The 13,305-nt window shown below is 42.3% G+C and overlaps 1 protein-coding gene across 1 annotated transcript in view; it reads left to right on the top strand.

The window, feature by feature from the left end:
* The window catches only part of ABCA2 (ATP binding cassette subfamily A member 2), a 278,032-nt gene extending 265,239 nt beyond the window's left edge, over nucleotides 1-12,793 (top strand). The window contains exons 47-49 of the mRNA XM_077477138.1: nucleotides 1,896-2,033; nucleotides 3,849-4,055; nucleotides 12,003-12,793. Coding sequence (XP_077333264.1) covers nucleotides 1,896-2,033; nucleotides 3,849-4,055; nucleotides 12,003-12,038 — 381 coding nt within the window. The 3' untranslated portion in view covers nucleotides 12,039-12,793. The remainder of the gene's footprint in view (nucleotides 1-1,895; nucleotides 2,034-3,848; nucleotides 4,056-12,002) is intronic.
* Nucleotides 12,794-13,305: the final 512 nt, after the last annotated feature.

The raw sequence follows: 13,305 nt of genomic DNA, 5'->3' as shown, positions 1-13,305 counted from the left end.
GCCTGACCAATGCAACCTGATCAGTGCCTATATGCTCAGCCTCATCAATGCAGCCTCACCAGTGCCCCTCAGCTCAGCCTCACCAGTGCCCCTCAGCTCAGCCTCACCAGTGCCCATCAGCTCAGCCTCACCAGTGCCCATCAATGCAGCCTTACCAGTCCCCCCCCCAGTGAACCCTCAGTACAACCTGACTAGTGCCCCTAAATACAGCCTCACCAGTGCAGCCTGATTAGTTACCCTCAATACAGCCTAAACCATGTCCATCAATGCAGCCTCACCAGTGCCCATCAGCTCAGCCTCATTAGTGCAGCCTGATTAGTTCCCATCAATCTAGCCTCACCAGTGGCCAACAGCTCAGCCTCTTCAGTACCCATCAGTGTAGCCCGATTAGTGTCCCATAATGTAGCCTCACCAGTGCCCATCAATGCAGTCTCGCTAGTGCCCCTCAGTTCAGCCTCGCCAGTGCCCCACAATGCAGCCTCACCAGTACCCATCAGCTCAGCCTCATCAGTGCCTCCTGATTCCTGCCCAACAGCTCAGTGTCACCAGTGCAGCCTGATTAGTGCCCATTAGCTCAGCCTCATTAATGCCCATTAATGCAGCCTTACCAGTGCACCTCATTGTAGCCTCCCCAGTGCAGCCTGATTAGTTCCCCTCGATACAGCTTCGTCCGTGCTCATCAGTGCATCCTGATTAGAGCCCATCAGCTCAGTTTCACAAGTTCCCATCAATGCAACCTCACCAGTGTCCATCAGCTCAGCCTCATTAGTGCAGCCTGATTAGTTCTCATCAATGTAGCCTCACCAGTGGCCACCAGCTCAGCCTCTTCAGTGCCCATCAGTGTAGCCTGATTAGTGCCCTACAATGTAGCCTCACCAGTGCCCCTCAGTTGAGCCTCGCCAGTGCCCCTCAGTTCAGCCTCACCAGTGCCCCACAATGCAGCCTCACCTGTGCCCCTCAGCTCAGCCTCATCAGTGCCCATCAATGCATCCTCACCAGTTCCCATTAATTCAGCCTCACCAGTACTCATCAGCTCAGCCTAATCAGCTCAGCCTAATCAGCTCAGCCTAATCAGTGCAGCCCTGATTAGTGCCCATCAGCTCAGTCTCACCAGTGCCCATCAGCGCAGCCCGATTAGTTCCCATCAATTTAGCCTCACCAGTGCCCATCAGCTCAGCCTCATTAGTGCAGCCTGATTAGTTCTCATCAATGTAGCCTCACCAGTGGCCACCAGCTCAGCCTCTTCAGTGCCCAACAGTGTAGCCTGCTTAGTGCCCCTCAGTTCAGCCTCACCAGTGCCCCTCAGTTCAGCCTCGCCAGTGCCTCACAATGCAGCCTCACCTGTGCCCCTCAGCTCAGCCTCATCAGTGCCCATTAATTCAGCCTCACCAGTACTCATCATCTCAGCCTCATCAGTGCAGCCCTGAGTATGTGCCCATCAGCTCAGTCTCACCAGTGCCCATCAATGCAGCCTCACCAGTGCTCCTCAGTGCAGCCTCACCAGTGCCCATCAATGTAGCCTCACCAGTGGCCACCAGCTCAGCCTCTTCAGTGCAGCCTGATTAGTGCTCCACAATGCTGTCACGCCAGTGCCCATCAGCTCAGCCTCACTAGTGCAGTCTGATTAGTTCCCATTAATGCATCCTCACCAGTGCCCCTCGGTGCAACGTCACCAGTGGCCACCAGCTCAGCCTCACCAGTGCCCCTCAATGCAGCCTCACCAGTGCCCCTCAATGCAGCCTCACCAGCTCAGCCTGATTAGTGCCCATCAATGCGGCCTCACTTGTGGGCATCAGCTCAGCCTCATCAGTTCCCATCAGCGTAGCCTGATAAGTGCCCATCAATGCAGCATCCTGTTTTTTTTGTTTTTTACAACACATTCTTCTTTCCTACAGGAAAGGCACCACACAAAAGTGCAGTACCAGCTGAAATCAGAGCAGGTGTCCTTGGCCCAGGTCTTCAGCAAAATGGAGCAGGTGGTGGACATTCTGGGAATAGAGGACTACTCCGTCAGTCAGACAACATTGGACAATGTAAGTGAGAATCCCATGTGTGTCCCAAGAACAGTTACATACAGTTATCATGATCATTATATTGGTATTCCTCAGACTAGACTACACTACTCTGCCAAAATCTGATCCATGTTCCAAATGACTCCACTTGTATCTTACAACTGTGACGTGAACAAAAGTGTTTAGAACAGTGTACACCAATGCATTGATTTCCCCATACTCAGGTCTATTTTCAACCAACAAAAGGTTTTTTGGGACCCATTTTGCAGATAACAGTCCCAGGTATGGGCCACTACTAATTTATGGGACTGATGTAAATACCCACTAAGTTAGCAAACATAAGTCTGTATTAGGCAGATTTGGCCATAATAAGGAATAGGCAAAACAGTTGTAGATTCGATTTTCTACAGCAGAGGTATCCAAACTTTTTTCAAAGAGGGCCATATTTGATGAAGTGAATATGCGTGAGGGCCGACCATTTTGCCTGACATTCTTTGAACCATTAAAATTTGGTTGAAGTGTGTTTGTTCGAGCACTAATACACTGCCCAACAAGAATTATCTTGCCTTTGTGGCTGTGTGTGGTAAAGAGATGAGCTTGGGTGTGTTATTTGGATATATATTTGGATATTTTTTGGCGTATAACACGCACCTTCACTTTGAGGGAAGTTTCAAGAAAAAAACTTAAAATAAAGAACTGTGAAGCAAAATAAGGGTCAGTGCCCATATGCAGCCTCACAAGTGCCATGAATGCAGCACCCCCATTTGCATCAGTGCAGCACCCCCATTGCCATTAATGCAGAACCCCCATTGCCATCAGTGTAGCGTCCTTATTGCCAAGAATGCAGCACCCACCATTGCCAGGAACTCAGACTCTCTATTGCCATCAGTGCAGCCTGATTGACGCCCATCCATTTGCAGCCTCTGAGGGGGGGGGGGGCGGGACGAGCGCCAAAAGATTACATACAGGAAAAACTCCTGTTTTCTCAGTGGCCTCTTTAATACAAAGTCCGGCCTCCTATGATGGATAGAACAGTAGTCCAATGGCAGCCCAGGAGATGGGACTTCCTATTAGAGGCTGCTTTGTTAACAGGAAATTCTCCTGTGTGTACGGCACTTCATCCGGCCTCCTCCCTGTCCCCTCCAAGGCAGCCAGCATATATTTTTTTTGTGGTCCCGGCGCTGGGAAATCGTTAGGGCCACAAAAGATATATATGTCCAAATAACCAGACGGGCCGTTCAAAACTGGAACGTGGGCTGCGATTGGCCCATGGGCCGGACTTTGGACATGCCTGTTCTACAGTGATGGATGAGAAAGAAACCTTTGCATGTGCAAGGTGGAGGGGGCATTGTTGGCCTCTCATTCTGAAAATACAAGTTGCCTGGCTGTCATGCTAAATCAATAGCTTCAGTAATTTCTGAGTCACAGACCTGGAACAAGTAAAAAAGACCAGGATTTCCGACTTTCTTTATCTGCCTACTTCCAGGTCAGTTATTTATAAGTAATTAAGTCGGGTATCTAGCATTTCCAGGAGGCCAGCAATTGTAGCCTCTGTATTTCTCTCAGTATAGGTTCCCCTTGAAGGGAACCTGTGCAGAGAGAATTTTGTAATTTGTCAGTGTTAGTTTTGCTTGGTGTCATTCATTGACGCATAAGAAGTAAGCAGATAAAGATGTCAGAATTGCATCTCTGCATACTAGTTTCAGGCCAGTGACTCCAAGCCCATTAAAGCCGTAAGAAAAAAGCACATACAGCAGGAGATGGTAGTTTCTTTCTTTCTTTCTTTCTCAGGAAAAGTGTCCCATAATTCTATGTCCTTTATCTTCAACCACTCAGGTGTTTGTTAACTTTGCAAAGAAGCAGAGCGACAACCTAGAGCAGCAGGAGGCCAACCCTGCTTGTGCTGTCCCCTCCTCCATGGAGCGAGTGCTGACTCTCCTGCGACCCCGGACCACACCCACCGAGCTGCGGGCCCTCGTGGTGGAGGAGCCCGAAGATCTGGAGACAGATGATGAGGGACTCATTAGCTTCGAGGAGGAAAGGGTAAGTAAGGGTGGAGACATGTCTAATGATTCCTACTTATACAGTTATAACCCTGTGCATAATAAAAAGGTAAAAAAACAAAAGTAGATTGTGTTACTGACAGCAGTCATTGGCCAGGAACAAGCACACAGGTAAGTGTAAAGTGGCAACACAACTGATATGCACATGCTTCTTCTGGGTCAGTGACTGTGTATGGCTAAATATACTGAAGGAGTGGAAAGATCACTCAGCCAAAAGTACCTGTGATCACTTGAAAGAGAACTTGTTTTTTGCCCAGACAGGAAAAGGACATTTTCTTGATAGCCTCTTACATGTTTTTATTGCTGTCTGCTTCCAAGCGGAGGAGATTCTCCTTCACCATTTGTCCTGGTGAACATAAGATATAAAGAAATACAACATATTAGTTTCACTGCAACAGAAGAGAATTCTTCCAATGGAGGTGCTTTTTTCAGTAACAGTGGCCCTGGGAGGAATTTTCCCTCATTTTGGAAAGATTTAATTTCTCTTCCTGTGTCTCCAGGGTAGAATGTCAAGGGAAATATAACCTTGCTTATTTAAACTTTAACCACTTAAGAACCAGAAGGATTTGCCCCCTTAATGACCAGGCCATTTTTTTACGATACGCCACTGTGTCGCTTTAACTCACAATTGTACGGTGGTGCAAAGCATGCCCCCAAACAAAATTGATGTCCTTTTTTTCTCCCCACAAATAGAGCTTTCTTTTGTTGGTATTTGATCCTCTGCAGTTTTTATTTTTTGCACAGAGAACTACGAATACCAACCACTCTAAAAGCTCACGCACCACTGCCTTTCCACTCACGGAACACATAGGCTCCCTTATTATGATCTTAAAGAACCCTAAACCGAAGTTTAACTCCGGTATCCATAAGGAAGCGCCGTCTAAGCCGTCCTCTAAGATGGCCGCGTCAGCTACCTCAGTTACCTCACAGACCCGTGCACTGCACGCTCTCAGAGCCCTGTCACACAGCCTGAAGCCAGAAGATTACACTGGTGAGTCTGATTCAGACACTGACAGTTCACAGACAGCTATTCATTCTAAAATGTTTAAACAATTTGAACATATGTTACAGAAAGCCCTGAAACAAACGTCTGACCATATCACTGACAAATTAACAAGAGTAATTCGAGAATTGGGGCAGAGAACAGCAGAATTGGAAGTGAGAGCGGATGATAAAGAGAGCCATTTACAACATTACGTCACTGAAATGGAACATCTTAAAGAAGAAAATGTAATGTTACAATCCTGCATTGAGGACCGAGAAAATAGGGACTGTCATTCCAACTTGAGAATCAGAGGGATTCCTGAAACTATTGTGGATATCCAGGCATCCATGTTAGCACTCTTTCAGGAATTACAGCCTTTCATACCTGTCGAGAGGTTAGAAATGCATAGAGCACACAGAGCCTTAGCTCCACGTAAGCCTAACGGTCCCCCCAGGGACATAATTGTTAAGCTACATTATTATTGCAGCAAGGAACAATTGCTTGCAGCTGCTAGAGGGAAGGACCCACTCAATTTCCATGGTCACACTTATCAATTCTTCACAGATCTTTCTCCTCTAACAATAGCTAAGAGACGTGCACTCAAACCCCAATTACCAATACTTCAACGCAATCAAATTGCATATAACTGGGGCTTTCCATTTTCTCTCAGTTTCACTCATCTTGAAACAAAATTTACTTGTTGAACCTCTGATGAACTACAGTCGGCCTTAATAGAAATGGGCCTTGTGGATCGAATTTCACCCAGTGATCACACTCGCAGACGATCAGCCTTTCAATTCACTTCACAGCAAAAAATTACAGACTCAGGTTCTTCCATCTCCACACGGCAAAATCTACATAAGCGGATACAATCTACATGAGGACACAATGGATTGAAATTGTGTGGTTGCTCAACACTTTTTTCTTTGGCCTTCATCCTCCTGCAATTTTACATCGATTGTAAATGTCTTTACAACATTGCAACTTTATCCAGCATAGATACATGTTCTAGAAAAAAGGAAAACACTGCGCTACTTAAATAAACCTAGCAGCTAACACTCAAACAAACAAAGTTAAAACACATGTGGGAACAAAAAAATGTAGCGCTAAGAAGTGAGTATGAATTATAAGTGAGTGTGAACAACCTGTGTTTAAAAGAAGAAAGTTTTAAACTCAATATAAAATAAGTTTAAACAAAATCATAAACATAATGTGATAACTAGTGCAATGTGAGAAAACTTAAAGACAGTGCATGAATAATATGACAATGGAATCACATAACATGAGTCCTGTCTGGGCAAACTATTATCAGTTCATCAATATATACGCAAGTCTCCTTATACAAGATAAAAATGGCCAGTCCTCTATAAAAATCAAGACAGCAGGGACACCGGCGACAGCAATCTGTTTGTCTGTAGCAATCTCTGCGACACTCTATAGATGTAAGGTAGGTACTCTTACAGGACATGTTGGACCCGCATGCCCTACGGCAGTGGGTCTAAAGAGCTTGTAGTCCCAAAGGAGTATGTTCCAACATCTAATGGAATGAGTCGTGGTATGAAATCCTCCTATGAGCGTCCTAGGTCCCGGATGGAGGTAAGTGAAGCCAAAGAATGCCGGCCAATGTTTTCTCACACTCAAGGGTGATTGTATCACTGGGGCCCAGTGTATTCAAGTTTCAAAATCAGGGTCAATGCAGATGACATATAACAGGAAAAAGAAAAAGAGAGAGGGCTCCGGATGGTGCAGGTCAAAAAAAACGGTTGGTTTTATTAAAAATATACATAATGTACAAGTATAAAAAGTGATCACAAAAAAGCAAATTAAATAAGACAAAAAGCAATATGGGTTGCAAGTAATGCTGCCCGACGCGTTTTCGACACAAGCGGTCATCAACAGGGGCCTAGGACGCTCATAGGAGGATTTCAAACCACATTATATTTATGATGTTGTTTAAACTTATTTTATATTGAATTTAAAACTTTTTTCTTTTAAACACAGGTTGATCACACTCACTTATAATTCATACTCACTTCTTAGCGCTACATTTTTTGTTCCCACTAGATACATGTTCTGACCAAATTTCTTTTTTTCTAATATGAATGTGTATATCTGATTTTTTTTTAATATAATTCTTGTAATTCATCTACAATCATTTTTTAGGTCTTCTTAGGTTGGCGAGATATATTGCTGTTTTTATGCCTGGTCTCTGTACGCAGAGTCTCTGCATAAATGAGAATCAATATGCCATTGGGTTTATTGCTACAAGTATATTTGATTTTTTTTTTATACATCTGCTACCCATTAGACCTCGTTAACCCTTATAATTTAGTAAACCTAACAGCTTAAGATGCTTTTTCCTGTGCCTTATTACTTTTTTTTTTTTTTTTCTTATATTACTCAATAGGTATTATAAATTTTAAGTCAAGTCTGGCTAAATCGAAATTGCTATAATTTATCTATAATTGAGATTGTGTTTAAACTCATATTTTCTTACATGGTTTGTGGTTCTCCGGTATTGTCCGGCCTTTGGGAGCGTCTTGCTGCCCCCTTTACTACCCTCAGTCTCCTGATACAGTTATGCAGGATTCTGATGGTGGCCCTGGAACCTCTCGGGTCCATTTGATGTTCCCCTGAGATTTTCCCATACCCCATTGTTCAGCTATTATTTATAGATATTTTTTATTCCCACTAGGGTTGATTTTATTTTGTTTTTTCTTTTCCTAGTTTCATCCCTTTCTCCTCCCTCTCCCCTGATGTTGGTTGCGGCTCTGGTCTCAGGATTTGCTTTTCTTGTCATGATACTTATGGCACCCCTAAATATTATATTTTTAAATGTGCAATGTTTCAACATTCCACATAAACGTACTAAAGCAATGTGATTTTTCTCAGCTAAAAGAGCACATGTTATCTGTTTACAGGAAACTACCCCATAGACCACATTTTTGTCCTATTTAGTATGATCCCGGAGATACTCTCCGCTAAAATCATTCCCTCCCCATGGACGGATCATTGTGCAGTCTATACCACCATAGCCTTTCTAACACCCAGGTCACAGGATACGACTTGGCATATCAATGATACTACGTTGACCCATCCTTCTCATCGTTTACAGATTGAAAAGACACTCACAAAATATTTTTTGGTTAATGACACAGCCAATGTCTCTGATCTTACTGTATGGGAAGCTCACAAAACTGTAATTAGGGGCAAATTAATACAACAAGCTGCAGCTATTAAAAGAACGCGTAAGGTCTGATTTGCGAAGCTAGACGCTAACTTTAAACACGTGTCATTTAGCTTTTCAGTCTTCCCCGTCAGCCATCAATAATGAAAAACTAGATGAAGCTCGTCTTGACCTAGATATTTTTTTTAACAGACTCAGCGGAGAGACTAATACGTAAACGTCAGCATACCCAATATCTTAAAGCTAATAAACCTGATACTTTTATGGCAAGGAGTTTAAATGTGACAAAGTATACTCAGACACCAATTAGGTTAAAGACATCACAAGATGCATATACTAGTAACCCTGTTACAATACTTGAGGTGTTCCGTTCTAATTTGGCTAAACTTTATTCCCCTACCTCAGGCTTTGATGAGACAAAAGCAGATACCCTATTTGATAATATCAATCTTCCCTCTTCAGTCAGTGAACAGCTTGTCCATCTTGAGAGTCCCATTACAGAATTGGAAGTTCGAAATCCCATAAAAGCTTTGAAGCCTCCAAGCGACCAGGCCCAGATGGGTTCTCAGCATCTTATTATAAACCGTTTGCTCCCACACTGGCACCTATATTAACTAAAGCCTTCAATCCTATACTTAACAGACACACGTTTAGAACGGAAATGTTGAACTGCATAATAACTATGCTCTCTAAACCCAAATCAGATTTCACCTCTTAGAACAATTTCCGACCTATATCTCTATTGAACCTGGACATTAAACTTTTAGCTAAAATAATAGCGAATCGTCACAATTCCATTATAGGTCGCTTAATCCATCGTGATCAAATAGGGTTCGTGCCCACGCGACAAGCAGAAGATAATATTCGATGGACCCTCTTACTAATTCATGCTGCTAAAAATAGACGTATCCCAACCTCCCTCTTTTCTTTAGATATCAGAAAGGCTTTTTACTCTGTCACTTGGCCATACAGGCAATATATTTTACGTAAATGGGGTTTTGGGAATCATCCTTTGACCTGGATCTCCTCTCTATATGATAATCCGCGGGCCAACTTACAAACTCCTTGACAGATCTCTTTGCAGCAAACTAATTTCCATTATTGAAACAAATCCCCGGACTAATGAAACATTGGTCTTCTCTCCCCTTGTCTTGGTTAGGGCGAATTAATGCTATAAAGATGACAATATTACCATTTAAGACTAGTACAAAGAAGGGTTATGTAATTTATATGGGGACCTACCAAACCCCGTATACCTCTCGCAACACTCTATCTTTCTAAAAATAAAGGGGGGCTGGGCTAGACGAACTTTGCTTCCTACTATTACGCGACTCAATTATCACAGCTTCCTAAGTATCTACTAGGGAAATCCATTTGTGGATAGCAGTTGAATCCGTTGATTGTGACCCCATTTCCGTGGCTAATCTGCTGTGGCTTCAACCCAAAGATAGAGCCCACCTTTCCAATCCTTTTACTAAACATTCCTTGACTATTTGGGATAAATTTAAAATTTCTCATACTCTCCAATCTCCACATAACCGCCTCCTTTCTTTCCTCAAGAATCCAGCCTTCTACTCTGCTTGGAAATTCCCAAAGTCTTTTGCAACATGGTCAACTATAAACTTGACCCGGCTGCATAAATTGACATCCTCCACCGATTTTCATACATTCCCTACACTTTGTGAAACATTTGGGCTTCCTAGAACTGAATTTTTTTGTTATCTCCAAATCAAGAACTTTTATACACCTCTTATCAGTACAGGTTAAATTCTTAACCAAATGTCGCAATTTGAACGCATTTTCAAGAGTGATTTCACTCCTATATCAACTTCTTACCGCTATACCTAATGACTCATTTACCTCATATGCTGCTAAATGGTCGCATGATTTGAATCTCACATTAGAAAAGATGATTGGTCCAATAGTTGGTTGGCCACCAAAACTTCTAAAAATTATGCAGTTGAAACCAACTGCAAAGTTATGACACGTTGGTATTTGGTACCAGTAAGGATAGCAAAATTTGTCCCAGCATACCCAGAAAATAGTTTGGATGTTCTTCACCAGGTACACATTTTCATATTTGGTGGCAATGTCCAGTAACCCAAGATTTCTGGGGAAAGATATTTGATTTGGCTTCTAAAGCCTTGGAAATCTCTATACTCCCAGACCCATCTGTGGCCCTTCTAAATCTTAAACCAATTTTTCTCACCCGTACTCAATTTCAACTTCTTATTAATCTTACAACCGCAGCCAAACAAACTATAGCAAAGGCATGGAAATCTCCCACCTTAATTGTGGATGAAGCCAAACATAGGATGTTGAAGGCCCTCCTATTTGCCAAAATGACCGCAATAGAAGATGATAATATCAGTAAATTCAACAAAATCTGGAAACCTTGGGTTAAACATCATTTACCCCATGACTTTGATTGTTCATTGTCCTTGCCGCAATAATTCCTCCATTTTGTTTATTATTACCTATAAGCTTTTCCTGGGCATGGGCCACGCTACTGCCATGGGAGACCCTCCTTTTTCTTTCTTTCCCTTTTCTTCTTCCTATTTTTATCTATATGGATAAGGGAATCTTTATACTTACTCATATAGTTCCATATTTTGAGATTGACAAGCACTGTGTTTTTTTTATTTTTCTCTCTGATATTTTTCTTACTCTTCTCTTTTTGATCTAATATAATTTACTTTTGTAATTTATGATTTGAATACCTAGACCCCTTTATGTTTTTTACAATATATAATATAATTTTGGCATTAATATTTCTGGTTTATACAGTTGTGCCCCACCCATCCACAGTTTGCACCCATTAAGGGTGGATGGGTGGTCTGGAGGCACATTTCATTAAATATGCCAACACTTAAAGAGCCAGAATTTGAACTCTTAAAGTGGATCTACTTTATTATAAGTCTTGTTTTCGGATAGGAGTCTTGTTAATCATACAATGACATCTATATTCATTTTTATTATTCATATTTTTTACTGTTTCCCATGTATAAGCCTACTGATTGATATGTACTTCTCATGAAAACCTTCATAAAAACATTGAACGAGAAAAATAGAGTCCGGCTCAGCCATTCACAATAAGCTTTGTATCTTATGGATGAATAAAAAGTGTTGTCTGATTAGCTAAGGCAGAGAAGATGCAAATACAAAGCTTAATATGATTGGCTGAGCAGCACTCAATCTGACTCAATTTTTGTTTCGGGAGCAGGACAGAAAGTTCCTGTCCCACTTCCAGAAAACAGCACTGTATGTAGCTGAGGACAAAAACTGTTTATACGGTGCTCAAAGCTGCTACATCAGTTACTGAAGGAAATAATTAATTTGGACAAGCTTGGTCCAAACAAACCATTTTAACTTCACTAAAAGATGGAGATTAGCTTTAACCCTCTTGCAGGTTTTTATTGCTGTATTCCCATTGGGGAGATTTATCCTGTATTTGTATTGATGACCATTGTCTCAGAGGAATAAAGTGAGGAAAAATCCATAATTTTAGAGTTGTCCCCAGAACAAGAAGCGAGGGTGAAATCTTTCAATGGAGGACACCTGTTTTGGGGACCCTAGCCCCACTTTGGGATATTTCCGAAAAAAAACAAAAACACATGGCTGGCGTTCTAACCATTTTGGAGATATATACGCTTTAATGTAATTGGTCACTTTAGGACAGTTTGTTCCTTAACTACGTACTAAGCACAGGTAGCCTAATCTAACAATTGTCTTATCCTTTTTTTTTTCTACCCTAGGCTCAGTTATCTTTCAACACTGACACACTTTGCTAAGAAGGGAACCCTTTCTGCTCTTCACAACAACCACCCAATACGCTGCAGACCACTGCCCATTTTTACAACCGCCCCAAAGCAAGCCTGGGGTAGCGGGTTATAGGAATGATGTACTGGACGGTCGTGCTTGTAACATACACATGCTGACCTGGTCTTGGATGCCTGCGATACCACTGACCATGCAATGGGGGGCTCTGTTCTGAAATGGACTGATAGAGCAGGCTCCCACAGCTGCTTGAAAAACTAAACCGGGGGCTGCAATACTGCCACGGACTGAGGCCCCTGCTCCTGAAGATGGCTGACACTCCAGTCGATGCCGGTTGTTACCGAACTGATAAGACTCGCCTTAGCAGAGGATTATTCTACATGACCATGTTTCGGGAATGTACAATAAAGTCGTACTTGCGGCCTCCTCAACGCACTATTATTTTCAGGACATGGCAGCAGACATGGTGCTCTGCTCTGTGGGCATTACATTAGTTTTTCGTTGTGAATTTTAAAGATTTTTTTGCTACTTCCTGTGCTGACTCTACCCCATCTCTGTGTGCAATATTATGTGCCAACCATTGTATATAGTGTCGCTGCAGAGAGTGCTCACAGCCAGCAGAAACCCTTGTGAGCATTTAAGGAACTGCACTGCCAAAAAAAAGAGAAAAATATATTAATGAGAGATGTATGTGTGTATATAATGCTTTATTTTGTGTTTTTCCTTTTTCAAAAATCGCAAATGAAAATGACCAAATATGTGCATTTTATTTGGTGTCTGTTTTTATTTGAACAATATGTAACTCTATATATAGCAACCGGCTGGGTAGTACAAATAAATGGCAACCACCCCAACCTTTAATCAGCCTTTGCAGTAACATGAGATGCATGAGAAAAAGAAAAATTCCCAGCTCACTTACTAGCCAGCCTGCAACAAACTGAATTGTCCTGTCTTAACAGTTCACATTAAAACCAGGGGTTTAATTTGCACACCTTTGTAAATACATGCATAAGCTGCTACTTCACGGCACCCTAGTGTACTGCACTCCTAACTATATAATTTTGAGAGTCTCCTGATTTGGAGCACATATATAATAATGGATAGATTAAAGGCAGGTATGCCTGGAGGGAACCCACCCCTCCTTAAAAGGTATAGGAACGCACTGGACACCCAGCAATAGCTCAATGGTAGTGAAGGTATTCAGTGCGCCCCCTCACCAATTACCAACAGTACAAACAAATGGCAGCCACCGCTACTTATAACTGACCTTTGCAGCAAGAA

This window comes from Lithobates pipiens, unplaced genomic scaffold (assembly GCF_037356315.1).
Source record: "Lithobates pipiens isolate NorthernLeopardFrog02 unplaced genomic scaffold, aLitPip1_a1.2 Scaffold_1, whole genome shotgun sequence".
Lineage (NCBI taxonomy): Eukaryota > Metazoa > Chordata > Amphibia > Anura > Ranidae > Lithobates > Lithobates pipiens.
The sequence above is the reverse complement of the archived record's forward strand: the minus strand, read 5'-3'. Positions and strand labels throughout refer to the sequence as shown.